We start from the raw sequence: 21,318 nt of genomic DNA on the forward strand, positions 1-21,318 counted from the left end.
AATGTAAATATTCTGTACTTTTCAGTTTTTACTACAAGGCAGGCCATAACCCCAATGCCCTTTTGAAACTGTACTACTATGAAATGTATACACCAGCTACAGAGGTGAGTCATAGTTATTACATTTTTTAGAAAATACTTCAATGTATATTTAGTATACATAATGCATACTGAAAATTATGACTTGCTACAGCCATGATAATTCAAACTAATATAATTTTATGGAATTTGTTACTTTTGAGCATCACTTATTAAGAAAAACCGGACTTAACCTCGGAGCACAGCCAAATTTTGAGGAGGATTAAATTATCACTGTTACAAAACATGAAATAGAATAAGACAATTTAAAATCTTTAAGGTAAATAAATGTAGTATTAATGCATTTCTGAAAGAGCTACAATGCACCTGTCTATATATGGTTCATGACTAGTAAGTGGGTAAAAAAATAAATATATATTCATAGTTTCTTCACTTTATAATTTTGTTAGATATCAGCCTTTTGAGTTTTTTATATTAAGAGGTCATATCTGCCTGTATTTGCTCTTTTTAGCTTTGCAGTGCTCAGCGTTCATACCAGTTTTTGGTGACAATAATGTATACATTGCAATTACATTTACTTGGAGGTTTTAATGTTTAGCTTGTTTTGTGCAACACTGCCCATCTTAAGAAATAAAATGCTGCATAAATCAGTCTGATTACTGCAATAAAAAAGGAGCAAATATAGATATGACCTGGAATACAGATTAGAGTAACGTAATAGAGTGTAATGTGTTCAGAACTTCAAACTGTAATCCCTACACATTAAAACCTCTATCTTGATATTTCTGGCCTTTGCTTTTTATTATAAGAGCTTTTTAATATGCAGGACTGGATAGAGGTCTGGTCAGAGAGAGTAACTGAAGCAGATGAATGGCTAGAGGGTCGATTTACAGTGAAAAACTCATTCTTCAAACTGAGGCTTGAGACCATCTTCAGTGCTCCAGAAAACAGTTCCGGGGTAGCCATTGATGACATTGTCATGAGGGATGGAATGTGCGGAGCCTTAGGTAATGTTATGTGTGTCTTTATTAACTCTGCTGCATTATTTATCACCTGCCGCATTTGTAAGATATGATTGGATTTGGAAGTCATTACTTACAAAATACTGACAGTGAGCTTTAAGTAGAACATTTTTGGTGTTGTCATATAATTAGAGATAATGAAAATAGTATTTTTGTTGTTAAAGAATTCAAATTTACAGCTGAATGCAATTTTGATGATGGCCATATGTGTGGGTGGACAAACCAGCAAGGCATTGATGCTACCTGGGCTTTGATGGCAGGACATGATCATACCTATCATGGGCAGCATGGTTAGTACATATCAACTTTTCCACATTAACCATATTATGTTACAAGTTTCCTTGTTTAGATATAGATAACCTTCTAAAATATATACTATAGAATTTTTGTTGAATTAATGGCAAAAATGTAATTCTTCATATGTTAAATTTTAACTTATGCATGAAAGATTTAAAAATTAAGGAATCAATAAGGAGCAAGAGGATTTTACGCAAACCCATTAGATTTTACAGGTTTGACTCAGTGCAAACAGTGAATTTTATAGCATTAAAATCATTTGTGTTGTCTGAGAAGCACTGTGCTTATTATGTTGATGAAAGAAAAGCAAAGATTTTATATGATAATGTCATTTATAGTTCATGTAGACAGTAGGATTTATATAAGTGAACAGCAATATAGTAGGAGTTTCAGAAACAGTAGTTTGATGTACATACACTAATTTGTCTAATTTTATACTTAGTAGTTATCACATCCACATCAGAAATTACTGATAACATTTGTAAATTCACTGTAAAGATATGAGATAGAATGGGCACCATCCTTAAGGGACAAAGTAAAAAATAAAAGGTAGAGACTTCATCATATCCCCAAAAGAACCATCCCCCCAAAAATTAGAAAGCCAACAACAAAACAGAAAAAAAAACCTAGTTTACCAAAACTGCTGGGCTGTTGCTAATAGCTTCAAAGAAATGATGTTCTTAGAAAAGTATAGGTGTAATGACAGCACATACTACCAGTGATCCACAAGAATGAAACCACAGGCTTATAACTATTGGCTAAGGTGTAATATCACACTTATCCTTGAGATATGAAAATGGAAAAGGCTGGAAAAGAAGTGAATTCTGTATTTGAATAATGAAATAGGACTAGGAGTCAATTTTGGGAATCCTGCTGTAAATAAAACACTGCAAGCATAAAAATAATGAGGCAGATGGTTAATGGATACCTAAAATCTTCCAGAAGGTTCATTTGCCATACTCCTAGTAATATTTCTGTAAGGAAAAGTGCTATGTATGTCTGGGTACATTTAAAGACCACAAAGGTGGGAATATAAAAAATGATGTTGTGAAAAAACTGTATAAATTTCTAGATTTAAGAATTATAACTGTGTTGTTTAGTTAAAATAGTCATGAAAATTACTGTAACCACGATCAGCGCTTTGAATATTTTTCATATCTATTACTTTATAAGTACGGAAACCCTGTTCTACATTTAATGCAAGTACTCTCACACTAAAATACATATGACCTGTAAACCACGTACAGTTTTATACAGGATCATTAAAACAATGAAAAACATTTTGAAAATTGTAGAACTGTACTTCTCCAAGAATACAATCTTATATTATTGGGATTTCTATGTTTAATTTTTTCATATTTGCTGTAAATATCATATAACCCTTATTTCACTCATTTTATTTATAGAATTATGCTTTTGATTTATTTATATCTTAACAGATTCAGGATATCTAGTGCTTGAGGCTAAAGACGAATCAGCAGGCGATGTTGCTTTGCTTTTGAGCCCCGTTATGAATCCAGCAGACGCAGTTGCAGATTGTTTCCAGTTCTGGTTTACAATTGATGAAATTGATCTTGGTACCATCAATGTCTACATTGTTGTAAGTTTTCTATTTATATTTTTGTCGAATATGATCTGCACACATCAGATTCTGACATTTTAATGCAGGCACCCTCAGTGTAAGGGCCTAGCTGAGCTGAAGAATGGCAGGAGCTGCCAGTTATCCTTTATAATAATTTTTTCACCAGCTGAGTTAGGAACCAGTAATTTTTTATAGATAAGGGTGTGTATTAAGATCTCTTAAATTGATATAAAGTATTCTTTTCCATAGAAGCTTACTGATTATCGGGGTATGTCAACTGTGTTTTTGTTACTCGGAGTCCTGTAGTAATGCCCTCGAGCACTTTCAGGACTGATCAGAACAGAACTTGCATATATATTTTGTTCTTGTTATGATTTATGATTTATTGTAAGTTTGCATAATTACATTTATTTTCCTAAAACTGCTAACAGTAACATGCAATTCTAACAGCCACTCCTTTCTTGAATTTCATTGAAGGGAATATCTAGTACATATTTAAAAGCACTGTTTTTTTTATCAACTTATTTAACTGCGCTGTATTTTTTATTACCTTATTGAACTCTACTGTTTTTAAGTAGTTTTAATTTGTCAAAATATCTCATGCTGAATAAGAGACTTAAAACATATGGTAATTTTTCATATGCCCAAAAATTCCACTAGTGAAAAATTAATTTTATTTGGTTATGCAAGAGTATATGTACAGTATCACATAGCAGATTAAAAATTTGTGTTTGGATTGTGTTGTCTTGAACAAATTTTAAGTATTTCCTTTAAATGTAATGTGTGTCTTATTATGTACAACTGTCAAGTTTTCTTTTCACAAATTCCCAAAGTTTATTTTTGCTGCAAGCATCATCTCCTTAAAGTTTGCTCTGCAGTGTGAATAGGGTACTGTAAATTTTATTGATGACCAATTATTACATTTGCCGTTTCATTTTCCTTGGGAAAAGTATTTTGCGTAATGTTAATTTTTTTTTATTTCAGTGTAATTTATTTTTTTTCAGCCCCTTGGAGAAGACCATATAAAACTATGGGAACTAAGTGCTATTCCTGCTGGGGAATGGAGTATGGGTCGTGTTCCCCTTGGTGGCATGACAGATAGGCATTTCCACATTGTAGTTGAGGGCATCACGTTCATCTCTCAGAAGCAGGATTTAAGTAAGCATCAGAAAAAAGGAAACTAGTACTTTAATTTGCTTATTGTTAAATGAGTACTAACACTATCACCATTTCAAGACATTGCTCTTCATTACAGTAATTCTTGTGGAATCATGTCATCGAATGCACCTGCGCCTACATTTGGATTTGTACCATGTTTAAATACTTTACAAATTATTATATATAAATGGTTATTTAATGACAAGGCTTTGTAGATAATTTAGCTTTTTATGTTCTGAGGTGAATAGGCTCATCAACATACGTACTGAAATTGATAGAAATAAAACTTAAAAAATACCTATAATTCAAAATAGAATGAAATTGTCATACTAAAATGAATTAAATGTATAAGTAATTTAGAATAAATATGGTAGGGTTAAAAAATACTAAAGGAACTTAAGAGTAAAAAACATAGTTGCTGAAAATTGGAGAAATGAAAATATGATAAAAGTGAAAATATTGGGAAACTAAAACTACCAAATACTTTTTGTTTTTTCTTTATTACAGTATTTTGCAGTAACTTTGGTTTGTATCACAAGTTCTCTATATAAATTTTCTAATTTAATCATGTATTTTTTTCTCTGTAATGTGTTTAGCTCATTTTAAGTAGGGCAGTATTTCATTGCATTCTCAATTATTTTTATAGTTTTATGTCATTAATTTAAGCCTGGGGCGAGCTTATCTACCTTAAAATCTTGCATAGAACATTCTACTTAACCTTAGCAATATTCACCAAGACATTAGAATTTTATATCTTTATTATTACTATTATTATATTCAGAAGATGAACCCTATTCATATGGAACAAGCCGTCAGGGACTATTGACTTGAAATTCAATCTTCCAAAGAATTTGGTGTTCATTCAAAAAAACCTCTGGAACTGAGAAGTTGAGAAGTTTGGCAGTGAGGCACATTTACTGGATATTGATGCTGCTTCTCAGCAAACCTTGTTGCTCTCGTCAGGGAAAGGCGATCAGGGATTAAAATTGTGAATGGGAAGGATCTTAGTTAAAATACAACTTACGAAAAATTGACAAACAAGAGACCATCTAATATGTATTAGGAAACGGAAATCTACCCTCGCAAACCACTCTGTATAAAAGAGATAAATCTCTGGCAGAAACACATCCACATTCTGGTAAAGGAAGGAAAAATGACCTAAAGCAGGTTGCATTGAATTTCTCACTATTATAAATGAATGAGGGTTTACTTTCATTAGATGTTTCTTAGAAGTAAGTTGTGAGTCAAAAGCTACATTATTATTGAGAAATTAACTTTTATACAGACTTTACGAAGGGAATGATTGGTAGAAATTTAAAACTGGCAATTCTCTTGGGATCTTTGCAATATCGTTAAGTGTCATATATTGTAACAATGTAGTATATTTTAATGTTTCTTTTCGTACTGCTATATGATTTTTTCTAAGACTTGCCTTTTCTATTTGAAGTTTAATGCTGCTATTTTCAAAAGTTATATCATAGAAGATAAATACTGAAATTTGAACATTTTAATTTCAGAAATGGATGATTTTGTGATATTTAAGGGCCCTTGTACCTTATGGCCTTCTGTTGCTGTCCCTGCAAATGACACAGGCATTTCAACTACTGTCTCTCCCATCAGTACTACAACTCCTGGTACGTATCATATATCCAGATAAATAAGAGTTATATGCCTTGAACATATTTTCATTAGCCTAGCTTGTGATAATTATTGTGAATATTGTTATTTCACTGGTCATTTTAACAGATAATCCACATTTGAGGAGCAGTTTAAAATACTTCCCAAATGAATTATATTGATTACATACTTATAATGAATGATATTGATTACATACTTATAATTGGTAGCCTTACTAAAGTTCAGGTTTAAATTTTTCCCCCAAAAGAACCTCTTGGTGAATATGACTGTGATTTTGAAGATTTCTATATGCCATACTGTACCTGGAGAAATGCGGATGAGAATGGCACCTCAGCATGGATTTGGCAGCAAGGACCTCCAGATACTGTATCTCCTGGTCCAGCTGTTGATCACACATTAGGAGACAGTAAGTATTTTTTTATTATTGAAAGTTTTTAACAAATGCGCACATTACAAGGTAATTTCTATTGGACTTTCCTCTTTATAAATAAAATATTTTGTGGATTTTAAAGTCTTGACTTTATATTAGGGGAAATAATAAGAGTAAATTATTATATTTTTCATACTGTATTTCAATAATTTTTTGCTTTAGAGAGTGGACATTACCTTTTTGTGGAAGCACAGTGGGATGGCGAACCATCCATGACAGTCCCCTTAACTCAAGGCCCTGTAGAAGATGCCCAGTGCTTCAGATTTTGGTACTACATGTTTGGTGAAAAACCCCCGCAACTCCAAGCAACAATGGAAGCTCAAGGAGAAGTTTTGACTCCAACCTTCATGAAGATGGGCTCACAGGGTGATGCTTGGCATCAGGCTGTAATAAATCTGAAATTGGAAAGTAAACAGTATAATGTAAGTTATATTTGGATTTGGATGCTGTAACTTACTCACTTATTCCACTTATTGTAATGCAAGTAAGAGGAATCCCTTTGAAAGATACACCATAGATTGCATCAGAGCTGATGAAGTCAACATTATTGATATTCATATGTTGAGTGAACACAGTCAAATGCATTTAATATAATATTTTTTTTACCATTACTACTAGGTTATGATCATTGCCAAATGGAATGAAAGTAGTCAGGGCTTAGTAGCAGTCGATGACCTTCGTTTACACCAAGGTGTCTGCGCTCATGATCCAAAAGATCCTGGGGCACTCCATGATTTTGAAGAGAGTGGTTCTAACTTTGATGTAGAGGGAACTGTACAGTGGGATACGACAAGTACATCTGAGCAACCTGATCACACTTTTGGAACCACAAAAGGTAGTACTATTTGTAGAGAATGTATTTTATTATCATTATTATATTTTTTAATAAGTGGCGTCTCTTCTTTCTGTATTTACATTTACCTTGTCTTACTTCTTCCTAATGAAGACCATATTCTTTGGAAGCTTGAATTTCAAGTCAATAGCCCCTGCAGGCTTGTTCCATATACGTAAATGGGTTTCATCTTCTGAATGATAATAATAATGTGTACTATTCTGGGTCACATGGTTACTGTTAGGTGGAATTAAAGGTTCTTTGCTGAGAACGTTTGAACACATCTGTATTATTTTCTGCCTTTGATCTCTTCTCACTGAACTGTCTAGATTCTTCAAGTTTGCCTGACTCATTTAAGTACAAGTTCTTTGGGTGAGCCCTATAAGACTTGAAATGGGACTGGTTTGTTAAATCAGAGTCATTTATACTTTATGGTAAATAGAAATATACCAGGTGAAATATAACAAATTGACCAAGGAGTACCTTTTCTTTGTTTTGTGGGGCCCATGGGTTCCAATTCTGATCTCTTTGCTTCTGTCTATGTAATGCCCCTTAGGTCTTTATGAATGTTCCTGCTCTAGTTCCCTCCTGGGTGCATCATCCAGGCTTGAATCTTTGCTGCTATCTGGATTTTTCATGTAACTTAATTTTCCAACCCTTTTTGTGACTTGATTTTGCATTAGTATAGTGCTATCTTAGTCAATGTAAGAAACTTTGGCATTTTATTTCCTAAACATTTTCTTTCAATCTACACAGGTCATATGGCAAGGGTATCACTAAGCGAGTACAAGAAAAATGATAAAGGCCAAATAACATCACCTGTGTATGAGTCTCAAGGAAAAACTTACCAGTAAAGTATCACAAATGCCTTGTCGTATCTTGGGTTTAATGCCATATTAATATATTGAATTATATATAAAGCTAAAGTTTCCATAAAACGCGTACTTTATTTCATATTAATTGTTTAATCAAGGAAATGCCGTCAATATAAGCGAGTTTGACCTAATTCCAGATTGAATATTTACTTTGTAGGTAACCATTTCCTGTTTAAATTTTCAGATGCATCCACTTTTATTATTACTTTAGTGGTTTATCGGATGTTGCTGAATTAACAGCCTTCGCAGCCGAATCTGAAAATGCTAATGGTGATCTTCGTACGGGACCTAAAGTACCTTTATTTATACAAAGAGAAGCACAAGGTGACAACTGGATTCATGTTGAGTCATACAATCCTTTCTCTTTTGACTACCAGGTAACAGAGTTTTTTCATTTTGGTGCTAGATTTTTTCATATACACCTGTGTTGTACAGAATGTACTGAAGATGTTAGGTAAAGTAATACATGTGTTGAGTGTGAAATTAAAATGTTTATATGAAATTAAAATCTTTTTATTATCAGTAAATGACAGTTAATGAAGCAAAAGAATTACTAAGTAAAATGAGATTTCCCTTGACTGTTGTTTTAGTAGCTTGGATTCATTGTTTTTATGCTTATTGTACTCAATATTTTTGGTTTCTAAATCTAAAAATTATATTAAAAAGTTTCGTGTGATCATAATATATACTGCCTTAAGGTATGTTTATCTTATTATCAATTGATGCCATGAGATAGAAATTACTCATGAAGCTTTTTTCTGTTGCATGAAGTAAAAAAATATTTAGTATGTGCCGTCAAATGAATACTTCAGGATACATGGTCAGCTTCATAGGAATGAGTTACTACGTACTTTGATAAAAATAAAAGATTTGTATTATGTACAAAAACAGTATTTTTTTAAGGCTTCATGTTTCATCAACAGTAACATTTTACCCTCACCAAACTAATGATTTGCTTGTTCTGCTTTCATTGGGCAACAAAGCTTAAGTAAAGAAATTGTATCTCTAAACATTGTGTTGAATGCTGGGCTGATGTCCCGAGTATCTATATGCTCTTTTTCTGTTCTACATCCTTCAGTAGTATTATATATTTCATCACTTTTCAGATTATCTTTGAAGCAGTCTTACTTGGTGACAATGCTGATGTTGTCCTTGGCATAGATGATGTATATAGCACTACAAGTTCCTGCTTTTCATTTGGTAATTGTAACTTTGAGCATGACATGTGTAGCTGGAGAAACGACGAGACTGATGAGGCTGAATGGCTCCTACAGAGCCCAAGTGATGGAGGGATGGTCGAGGGACCCCCGTTTGATCATTCATTTAGTACAGCAAAAGGTAAGGGAATTTGGAATTTTGTCAATGCTTCTATTTTTTAATTTATCATATCTCTTAAAATCCTGTCTCTAATTCTAAAATATTTTGAATGATGCATGATGGCATTTCAACATACAATGCTGCTATACTTTTGAAGATTGCAGACTATTTTTAACTCTGGCTTAGTTATGACACATGTATAACAATAACTATACATACTAGTGAATTTAGCAGAACTCGCAGTAAAATCCTCATGTTGTGCAGAACATTTAAAAGAGACCCAATATAGTATTGTTATTGGCAGATATCTCCTCACAAATTTTAGGTTTACCTGTATAGGATTAATAACAACTGAATCACTTTCCCTTGTAGGTCACTATATCATCATATCAGGACCACAAATGCCAGAAGGAGGAGGTCTTGCTCACTTGATTTCTCAGAGATATCCTCCCACTGAAGCACACGGAGGCTGTATCAGTTTTTGGTACAATGCTGCATTTATTGAGGGCTTTCTTAGAGTAAGTGAGATATGTCCTTTACTTATATTAATGTTTCCTGTATCTAGGTAGCTTGAATTGAGATAATGTAATACCTAATCTGGGGTTGGGTGATTTCTGGGTGATTTATCATAAATCTTATATATAATACTTGCAATTGTTAGGTGTGCTAAATTTTCATTAGACTTGATTGTGGTAAGAATGAAGTAATTCAAACATAAAGTAAGTGAAAAATAATAATTGAAATATCTCTCTTCTTTTCTCACTTGTAATTCAAATATGATCCTCATAAGGGTTATATATATATATATATATATATATATATATATATATATATATATATATATATATATTATATAATATATATATATATATATATATATATATATATATATATATATATATATATGGGGATACAATCCACAATGAAGTAAATTCCTCTTGTAGTTTAAAATATAAATTTCTTGTATAGGATTAAAGCTTTCGACCATCAACTGTGGTCTTGTTCACTAAAGTGTGATATGTCACCTCAAGGAGTTCCTTGAGGTGACATATCACACTTTAGTGAACAAGACCACAGTTGATGGTCGAAAGCTTTAATCCTATACAAGAAATTTATATTTTAAACTACAAGAGGAATTACTTCACTGTGGATTGTATCCCCATTTACTTAGAGTACGACATAATAATTGTTCTAATTTAATTTATATTATAATATATTATTAATAACATATATATATTATATATATTATATAGATATATATATATATATAATATATATGGATATATATATGACAGGTATTGGTTTATAAATGTATTATACTGCAGTAAACATTTAAGAAGATTTTTCATAAGCTTTGCTTATTATGTGGTAGACACTGAAGTATGCTGCTGGAATAGTACTGTTTTATCATTTCTTTAGGTATCTTTGGACTCTGGCTCTAACTGGTACACAGCTTGGGAGCTTGAAGTGGGATTTGATACATTTTGGCACCCAGCACAAGTCAATGTTCTTCTTCAAAGTACCTCTTTCAAGGTAAAAAATTTAATTCATATACATATTGTTAATGTATATAATACTTGTAAAGCTGTGATGGTTTAATTTATAGATATTTATATCACAACAGTTGTATCAAAGTGTTTGTGGTGACAACATAAGGGTACGTATTGTACGCCTTAGTTGTAAAGGAATATAAAACTAACAGAAGCTACAGATTTGTAGAATCATTACTCATTGTATGAGGTTTCCCATTTTGAATAGTGATGCAAGTAAGCATTTTGACTTTTATTACCGAAGCAGTCTTTTTGAAAGTATAGTTATTTTTAGAAATAATACTTATGCAGATGATTGAAATTTTATTGTTATTTGATATAGTTCTGAAATATTTAAACAATCATTGAATTGTTAAATTATTTATGCCTTGAGAATTATTTGCAATATATGACACTGACAGAAAAATATGTATCACATCATACAGGTTGTCATAACAGGGTTCTTGAAATCAGACCCCAATACCTGGATTGCTATAGATGATCTCAGTTTCGAACACAGTGTGCCATGTGTTGGAGGCCTTAAACCAGAGGCAGCAGATGCAGTGGAGGGAAGTAAGTTGAAGATAGTGGCTTGTTCAATAAAGATCTAAATGCAATAATAAAACCTAAGAAAGTTGATATTTTGGTGATTAGTAATTTGAGGTGTGATGTTTTATTTTATTTTATTATAAAATTAAATGTACAGGCTCTGAATATCAGTTTACTCCTTTGTAAGCATGGACAGTACTTTGAGGTGTTAGCTGTCAGTCTGAACCCTTAGCTTGTTAGAGGTGGACCTTCTGTTAATTAACTTTTTTTATATTAGACACATTGCAGAAGTATAAACTCTATTTTAAAAGAAACACCCGTATTAGACCCACTTTTTTGATAGGGTATATTGATCGCGTATACTATTCTGTCAGTCTCATTATAACTGATTATGTACATAAGATATTTCATTTCTGTTTGTTTTGACTCACAGTTAGTGTTAATCTATATCCAGTCTCTGTTCAGTCTGAAAAATTGAGTAAAAAAGAACTTAGTAGTATTTCAGTGTCATTCTATGACTGTTAACGACTGTTGAATAGCTGTTTTTCCAGAATTGGAAACACATTCTTCCCCTTTTCAACGATCATGACAATACAGATATTCTGCTATAATTCTCATTTTAGAATAGAAATCAGAATTTTGCAACTAATGAAGCTGTGAAATTTTCAGTGTTATATTCTCCTTGTAGTGAGCAATATGTTGTTGTGGGGTGCTTACCTTTCTTTATTGTTTAGAGTATCATTGTTGTTGGTTGTGGCTGCTAAGGTATCATTACATATAATTATATATGAGGTGGTAGTCCACAGGGGAAAAGAAAAGCTGAAATTCCTTATAGCTCAATAGTTTCGGCCTCCACTGCCAAAATCGTTGAGCTAAAAGGAATTTCAGTTTTTCTTTTATATATATATATATATATATATATATATATATATATATATATATATATATATATATATATATATATATATATATATATATATATATATATATATATATATATACATATATATATATGTATATATATGTATATATATAGTATATATATATATATATATATATATATATATATATATATATTATATATATATATATATATATATATATATATATATATTATATATATATATATATATATACTATATATATACATATATATATATATAATATATATATATATATATATATACTATATACTATATATATATATATTATATATATATATATATATATATATATATATATATATATATATATATATAGAGAGAGAGAGAGAGAGAGAGAGAGAGAGAGAGAGAGGAGAGAGAGAGATATGTAGCTTTATGTTTAAATTTGTTTATGAATGTTACTCATTCTGGATACGTAATAATAATAATAATAATAATAGTGGAACAGGTATTACAGTAGTATATTTGTATTGACATTATATTGCAGAATATTTTATTAATATTCTTGTGAGATTCATTTTCACTATTAAAGTAAAGTCCGTTGAAGCTTATCTTTCGCTTTTTAAACTGGGTTCTTTGTAGCATGATTTTCACTCCTTAACTTTGTAATTAAAATTATTTGTATTTGTGATGGTTATATAGGATTCCAGAGGGGCTGTTGTATTATGGGGATTATTTAGAGATGTCCGAATTATTTCTTTCAAGCTCATCATTATTGAAGAACTTTTCTCAGCTTTTGCTGGGTCCTCTAGTCATAGTTGTAAGGGAAGTCTTTGTATCCCCTTGTCCCAGCATCTGACTTTTTCAAAAGTCAATGTTTTATTATTAAGCAATCTTACCAGACCACTGCTGGAGATCCTCCTTCTCCTCTCAAGATTCTGTAGTTTTCGTATGTAGATTTTTCCCCTTGAATTATGCCATATACTTATGTATTATCATCTCAGAGGCACGAGGTCTTCCTTATATATTCTATCTGAAGATGAGATATGGTTGTAATGTCCTAGCTGTTAAAATTCCAGTGATACAAAAGTACTGTACTTAATTAGTAGCACAGTTTTGGCTTATGTTTCATTCATAGTTTTTTGTTATATTAATATTTTCATTTTTCTTAATGCTGTTCCCATGTCTAACACACTGTATTACAATAAAAATAAAACTTCAGTTGTAGGCTTCAAAATTAGCTTTGTACAATAAAAGTTCACGTTACAGAGTAGTCATGAGTGTGATTTGCAACAAACAAAGTTTTGCCATAACCTTGAAATCTGAAAGGGTTAAGTCTTTGGTTTGTCTTATTGTTTTTGTTTTGTTTTACAGCTCTTCTGAATATTGGCTGTAAGTTCAACAACAAATGCACCTACACAGTACTAGGTGAAATGACAATAGGAACGACAGATAACGTACATGATTATCGAGGCCATGGAAACTATCTCTATGCAACAGCTTTTCACAACAGAGAGACTGAAGTTTACAGTTTGACCTCACGCCGCCTTACTCCAAACTTTGATGTAGAGTCTTCACCCGTAAACAAGTACTGTATTGCATTCTGGTGAGTATGGCTAAAATCCAGGCCCTTTGGATTTTTTATTTGTTCTTTTTTTTCAAGAATCATTCTGATAGACAGCTGCTGTATTCTTGATGCTGGACATGTCATTGTTGTGTCTCATATTAAGATCGTTAGAAATTATGAATGATAAGTACGGTAAATTAGAGAAGTGGTACCAACTCTCAAGTTTGTTTACTATTTAAATAAGGAAAGTGATTATTGTCCCTTTTGTGTAAACATCCTTATTTTCTTAAAATGATATCCCAGTATCCATGTATCCATGAAAAGTGGAATGATTCTTTCTACATATTTGACATATTTTTTGTATTATAATATGTATTCAGAATATAATAATTGGTGAATTTTCTGGTATGTGCGTACTAATTTCTCAGCAATTTATTCATTGCTTCTATAATGTAAACATAGTATTATAGGTTTCTTATAACAACACTTTGACATGTTAATATTTTTTGTTGACATGTTAATAATTTCTAGAATACATATTACAGTATTATGATTGGAAAATGCCCAAGAGGAGTGTAACCAAATGTGATCAGTTTTGATTCTTAGGTTTCTTTTTTTAGAAAATTTGTAAGTCTCAAGTCTTCTTTCAGTGCTTATGCTTCGATAGTTGGTGTTTCAAATCCAAGGAGGAGGTTACTGTTGGCTAATGTTAAAAGCTGTGTTGTTACTTCACTTATTTAGTCCATTATGTAAGATATGAAGAGTTTGGTCTTGTCCGGAGAAGGAAGGCTAGTCTTTTTGTAAAGAATCCGTGGCTGCCATTTTAGGTTTTGGTTAAAGAAAGGCCTCTCATAAGTTAATGTCTTTCACCATACACTAAAGTTCCCCATGTTTACAAAAGGAGAGAGTCGAAAGTAAATCTGAGCATGAGTAAGATTACAAGGCTAAGTTGAAAAAAGAAAATTTGAGCAATGAATGTCACAATATAATTATATGGTTAAACAATAAAGATACTGATTAAATATAGGTTTTCGGGAGTAAATGTAATGAACAATAGGATGAGAAATAGAGTTAGTAACAAAATACTGTTGGTGAAACAAGGAGTTAGCAGGGGCTGTATAAAATGTTTGGAAAAGAATTTGGCTGTTTCAGGAAATCAAGCCTGAAATATATAAAAGTTACTATTGAGTTAGCTCTTTTATCAGGAAATAAGTTGTTCATGTTGCTTTAAAGATAGGGAAACATTGAGGCCATTGAGGTAATTGTTCTGTTTAGTGGAATTTAGAAATGATGAGAAATGTGGAGATGAGCAGAAGTGGTAAAAAGATTAGTGTACAGATAAAAGGATAGATTAGAGTGTTTTGACATTGTTTGGTCACATGGAGAGGACAAGGGACATTATGTTAATGAAAATGGTACATTACTTGGAGGTGTTAGAAGGAAGGAAGGATAAATAGTACAGAATAGGTTTAGGAAAGGAACGGCCTCAAACACTCAGAATGGCCAAGACGACCGTGAGTAGGTGGGTTTGATGTCCTGCTGATGAGTTTTCTGTACACAGCATTTGTATGTAGCAGTTAATGTGGAACAAAAAGTAAATGAAAAAGGAAGAGTGAATGAGTGAGTATAGCTGTAAGCAAAGGAGTACTGGGGGAATTACAGAGTGCAAGGTTTAAGAACTTTGGTTATTAGGATACTGCCTGGTTTAATGTACGTAATCTAATGTAATGCCAGAGATGATCCAGTTGCCTGAAATAGCAACCTTAGCAATAAATTGAAATTGAATTGTGATAGTATTAGAATTAATCTACTTTTGGGGAGAAGTATAGGATTTGCAATATTTATAAAGCTTCGACGGTTGAATGTTTTATCATGAATGAACTTGTTGACATATGCTACATGCACTGAAACCTGGGTCTGCTATCTCACCTACCCTCCTGATCAGGGCAAACAAACAGCATTGTAGGAGGAGGGTGGATGTCCCCCTACCCTCCTGTTCTGTAACCTACCCTACCCCTACCCAGGGCAGACAAACCTTTGCAGGAGGTGGTTGGCTGTGTCACATCTCCCCTACTGTCACCCGGGGAGGGCAAACAAGATCAGATTCTTTCAGATTTTACTTATTATTATTATTATTATTATTTTTATTATTATTATTATTTTATATTATATATTTTAATATCTATATATATTATATATATATTAATATATATATACTATATATTTATACACACACACATACAGGCAGTCCCCAGTTATCGGCAATTGGGTTTTACGGCGCTTGTCTAGCAATGAAAATTGGCAATTTGCAGCACCGATATGTGCTGATATCCATTTATTGGCACTGATAATCAGGTATTGGTGCTGATACATCACTAACAGCGGCGCCTATAACTGAAAATGTCAAATTTTTGGTTAGTTAGTCGGTTTTCAGTTAGTGTTACACTGTTGGAACGAACCCCCACCGATAACCGAGGACTGCCTGCATATATATATATATATATATATATAATATTATATATATATATAGATATATATATAAATTTATTAAGTGTTTTTGTGATATAACATATTTTCTAAAGTGTTATAGCTAAAAGTGAAGGAATGCTCATACACTTCTTTTATAAATTAACAGGTACTATATATTTGGCACATCAAGCCCTTGGCTGCAGGTTGGCAGAACTAATGTGGTAAATGAATATGGAAATGTCACCAAAGGGTCTTATTACTTTTGGGAAAGATTTGTTGGTGTAGAAGATGTTTGGAAGTACGCCCGAGTAAACTTAGACACAACAACTATTGGTGACTGGAAGGTAAACATGAATGTCCCTGTTTGTTTCTAGTTAATACATATAGGGGTCTTGTCATCTTACCATGGGCTTTGTTTCTTATGGTTAACTTGTGTGCGCTGATTTTCTATGATGGGCTTATTATAATTACCATAGTAGCTTAAATTAGCAACACTCCCTTATGAGTTGCCAGAAGGATTTGTTCATAAATGATAGCTAACTTAAAGCAAAATAAAATTAAAGAAGTTAGACAGCTAGATGAGATAAAATCTGTGTTCAGATGAAAAACAAAAGGTAGAAAGCAATACATTTAGGGCCAACTGGACACTGTAAGAAACTTTAGTATCAACTACAGTGTATAACACACAATTTACACTTTAAGCAAGGATCATCAAGTAAACATAAAAAATAGTTGACACCAGAGCCACCTAGTTATGGAATTTGGTAGCGTACAGATATCTATGCCAAAGAAATTGAGTTGGCTCATGGATCTGTAAAGCAAGGGAAGGGACGAAGTTTCGTGGTGTTTCATAGTACTACTTTGTGATGGATGTAAAAGACCACACTTAAATGCTTTAAGAGAGAACTGTAGTGATTGGATGGCTGGGGTGTCAGGAATATGAGCTTTACTGCTAGTTTGATTTAGTGTCAAAAGTAAGACACTGGTATATTTGTTGAAGGAGAAAGGCTATTGTAAAAGCTGGAAAGAAAATCATGAATTTAGGAACCATGTATGTTTGCCATGAACTTATTTTCGTTTCTTTTGGGATACAAACCATCACCTATTACATAATGAAATTAAGTTTCTATTACTGAAGTCTTGTGATACATTTCAGAAGAATGCATAATTATTCAAAATATTGGAGAATTTTCTTACATTAAGTTAGAAAAAAGTTATTTTCATAAAATTTAGATAACTCTTCTCATATTTTCAGCTTCATATAGATTACAGTTTGATTGTGGATTCTGCTGGAACTCTGGCAGTAGATGACCTTGTTGCTACAAGAGGTAGTTGTGAAATTCTGTTAGACAAGTGTGACTTTGAAGTTAATCAATGTGGCTGGGTCAACGTGCAGAACGACACTTATCAGCTTCAGTGGCTGATGGTTAGAGCAGATTCCACCATTCTTCCAGAGCCCATTTCAGGCGACCACACTACTATGTCTTCATCAGGTATGTTGTGCAAGACGAGGATTTGGATGAATGAGTAACTTTTCTTCATAGTTTTTAAACTACAGAGGTTTTATGAATATTCCAGAGTCAGTGTGTGTTATGTTTTCAGAGTCAATATTATTGTTTTCTTATACATACTTGGAGTGATAAATTTTTAGGAATTACATTTAGTATTTTATTTGATAAATTTGCAAAAAATTGAGAAATGTGTTATTACTGTAGGTTGCAAGTTTATATTATCATGGTGTCAATATTGATAAAACTGATAAGATTACACATTGGAAAATCAATAACTCGATAACTGGTAATGAATGGGCAATATATGATTAAGGATATTGAAATAATTACCTGGTTAGTAGAATATGTTCAACATTCCTGCCATGTAAATACATAGTGTCCGAGTACTCTAATGGAAACCTTACTTGCTTGCATAACTTCCATAATGAATATTAGCTTGATTGAGCATTAATGATGGGGTACTTGTTAGATTATTATACCTTCATGTGGTACTTGTTTCAGTTAGTTGATATATTTCCTTGTTTTTGTAGGTCAGGGTTTGTTTTTGTATAATTGTATCCAATTCAAGTTGCTATCAATTTCAGAAATTAGTTTCATAGTAGAATGCCAGTCTTCTTGATCTCCAATAAGATCCAGAAATGTACCCCAATATCAATTTCTTTTTTTAGTTACCAATATGGGGAGTTAATGACTGAAGTGTGATAGTACTGTATAATGTATTATAAAAAGTCCGTTTTCCATTGTCATTTTCTCTCTAGGAGTGGATTATCAGAGAAACATTGGTTATTTTTATATACAGTTTTCACAGTGCTCCTACTGACTTTGTAGCAGTAGCATTTAAAAATATTAGTAAATTTTAATGTTTATCAATATAGACTAGTTTAAGACGACCACTGAGTCACAGTCATGGGCTCTTCATGGGATCACCTGTAGGATTTGTTCTTGAGAAGTGAAACTTGTCAGAAAGTAAAGTTAAAGGAGTTGGACAGCTTAGGAAAAAGAGCCCAAAGAGAACACTATAGATGAGAGGTAGGCAATAAAATGCAATGTACGTAGCTGGGAATGAAAGGTTGTTGCAAAGAGGTTTCACCTTCAGTGTGACATTCAAGGAACATTGTAAGTGACACCCTCTATGGAGCCCTGGGAAAAGAAAGGTCCACCCATCAAATTGGAGCTTTAAAAAGGTGGTTATTGAATTTAGAATTTCATAACTCCTCTGAAATCAACTTGTAAAATGTTTGTGACTTACATAATTTATTTGGCTTACAGGACATTTCATGTTTGCCAAGAGAAAGGAGATAACTCAGAATGAAGATCCCTTAGTGGGGATGTTCCATAGCAGACAGATTCCAAAAGGTGGAGGGGACCAGTGCTTCACATTTTGGTTTAGAATGCATGGTATGAAACATTTTCTGATTCCAAATAAGATTTAAAGTTCCTTGGTATTTATACTTGAGTATTCTATCATTGCATAGTTGGTATTTTAATACTGTCTCAGTTTCTGAGTGTTACTGTAGTTTATTTTATTTTCATTTGTATTTTCTTAGGGTTTCAGAGTACAGTATTCATTTTGGTTACTTTTTAAATATGGCTTCTAATTTATTGAAAATTTGCCTTTCGAAATTCCTTAAGAGAATTCCTTTTGAACATTATTATAGACCTTCACAGTGGCCATATTTTTGTAGCATTAATGTATTTCATGCAACATTGAATTCACATACAGTATTCTATTATTTCTGAAAATATAAGGTTACAATTCAATACATATATTATTTGCCTCAAGTCCATTGTATTCTTTTGTACAGGTAACGAAAATGTACTTGACCTTGTGGCGATGAATAAGAGTGACACCCAGACGATCTGGAGCTGTCCAAGAATACCAAGCTATGGGTGGACATATAGTGAAGTGGATATCAACACTGACAACTCAGCCATTTCTGTATGTGGACCTATTTTTTAACATTTTACATATCTTCTATACCTTATTTTCTACTGGCACTTCTGTAGCTGAGGTCTGCATGTTACCCTCTTCCATGATGTTGTAACTGATCATAAGATTATGGGTTTACCACATCCAGTTTTTAACCAGCTTAATAAATAAATTAGCTTGATTTTTGCACTGAAGCATCCAATTAACAGTTTCATTGGACATTTGAAATCTTCAGTGAATGTTGAGCAATGGCTGTGATTTACATGCTGTGACTATACATATCTAGTGATCTTCAGAAACAAATGACATTAGGTTTACTGAATTAATGAAGTGTGGTTCTTACGTGATATTTTGATGCAAGGGATTTGATAGCCATTGGTCATATTTACTATTGCCTTTTACCCCTTACTACAGAAAATTTTGTTAGAATTATTTAGAATTAGGAAAGTAGCATTTATTTGAATGTGAAGGGAAGATTTTTTCATTATTTTTGTTATAGGGGAAGCTATGGATGGGAGTTTTCTCCTTAGTTCTGTTGAGGAGGCAGTCTTTTACTATAAAAAATCCAGTTTTTTTTAATATGAAAAATTTTTGTTATTCTTATATTTCATGTCGTTTTCAATAGAGAATATAATGTAAGCAGATAAATAGGCTTTCTTTTAATAACTCTATATTTGAGAAGTGGAAGGTAAGCCAAACAATAAGTCCTCAGTCAGTGTTCAGGTTTGTCCGTAACAGAAAGTTTTTGTTTATTTGCTTCATTGCTTACCACAGGTAGGTAAGTGATAATCTTAGGGGGCATTACCCCTCCTGAATTCCTGAAAATAATTATATACACTATATCATATGTATATATGTATATATATATATATATATATATATATATATATATATATATATATATATATATATATATATATATATATATATATATATATATATATATATATATATATATATAGAGCATAGTACTTATATACAAGGTTTATATACTAAACACTCTCCTAATCAATGAACTTGAGTTTGAGTGCTAAGATCATGGGCCCATAGCATATTCCCAATAAGGATACCTTTAATTTAATTAAATTGGAGGAATATACTGTAGAATTGAAGGGAAACAAAGTGATGTAGTTAAATGTTAAAAATGTAATATATATATATATATATATATATATATATATATATATATATATATATATATATTTATATAATCTATATATATATATATATATATATATATATATATATATATATATATGTATATATATATATATATATATATATAATATACTATATATCATATATATATATATATAGTATATAATATAATACATATTTATATACATATATATACTATATTATATATATATATATATAAATTATATATATATATGTAATATCTATATATATATATATATACTAATATATATATATATATATTACATTTTTAACATTTAACTACATCACTTTGTTTCCCTTCAATTCTACAGTATATTCCACCAATTTAATTAAATTAAAGGTATCCTTATTAGGAAATATGCTATGGGCCCTTGATCTTAGCACTCAAACTCAGGTTCATTGATTAGGAGAGTGTTTAGTATATAAACCTTGTACATAAGTACTATGTCTCTAAATCTTACAACACGCTGATATGCACCAAAAATCGGCAATTTTTGGTCATTGGCGATTT

At 31.8% G+C, this 21,318-nt stretch overlaps 1 protein-coding gene across 1 annotated transcript in view; it reads left to right on the forward strand.

Moving 5' to 3' along the window:
• Positions 1 to 21,318, forward strand: part of LOC135202165 (uncharacterized) — a 193,387-nt gene that overhangs the window by 93,148 nt on the left and 78,921 nt on the right. Inside the window, 20 exon segments of the mRNA XM_064231420.1 lie at positions 26 to 104; positions 865 to 1,045; positions 1,240 to 1,350; positions 2,797 to 2,957; positions 3,944 to 4,097; positions 5,615 to 5,731; positions 5,983 to 6,141; positions 6,328 to 6,587; positions 6,784 to 7,000; positions 7,754 to 7,847; positions 8,057 to 8,249; positions 8,979 to 9,210; positions 9,562 to 9,707; positions 10,609 to 10,722; positions 11,165 to 11,291; positions 13,526 to 13,757; positions 16,354 to 16,531; positions 17,443 to 17,680; positions 18,968 to 19,096; positions 19,504 to 19,637. Of these exon segments, the coding sequence (XP_064087490.1) occupies positions 26 to 104; positions 865 to 1,045; positions 1,240 to 1,350; positions 2,797 to 2,957; positions 3,944 to 4,097; positions 5,615 to 5,731; positions 5,983 to 6,141; positions 6,328 to 6,587; positions 6,784 to 7,000; positions 7,754 to 7,847; positions 8,057 to 8,249; positions 8,979 to 9,210; positions 9,562 to 9,707; positions 10,609 to 10,722; positions 11,165 to 11,291; positions 13,526 to 13,757; positions 16,354 to 16,531; positions 17,443 to 17,680; positions 18,968 to 19,096; positions 19,504 to 19,637 (3,256 nt within the window).

Source organism: Macrobrachium nipponense, chromosome 30 (genome assembly GCF_015104395.2).
Source record: "Macrobrachium nipponense isolate FS-2020 chromosome 30, ASM1510439v2, whole genome shotgun sequence".
Classification (NCBI taxonomy): Eukaryota; Metazoa; Arthropoda; class Malacostraca; order Decapoda; family Palaemonidae; genus Macrobrachium; species Macrobrachium nipponense.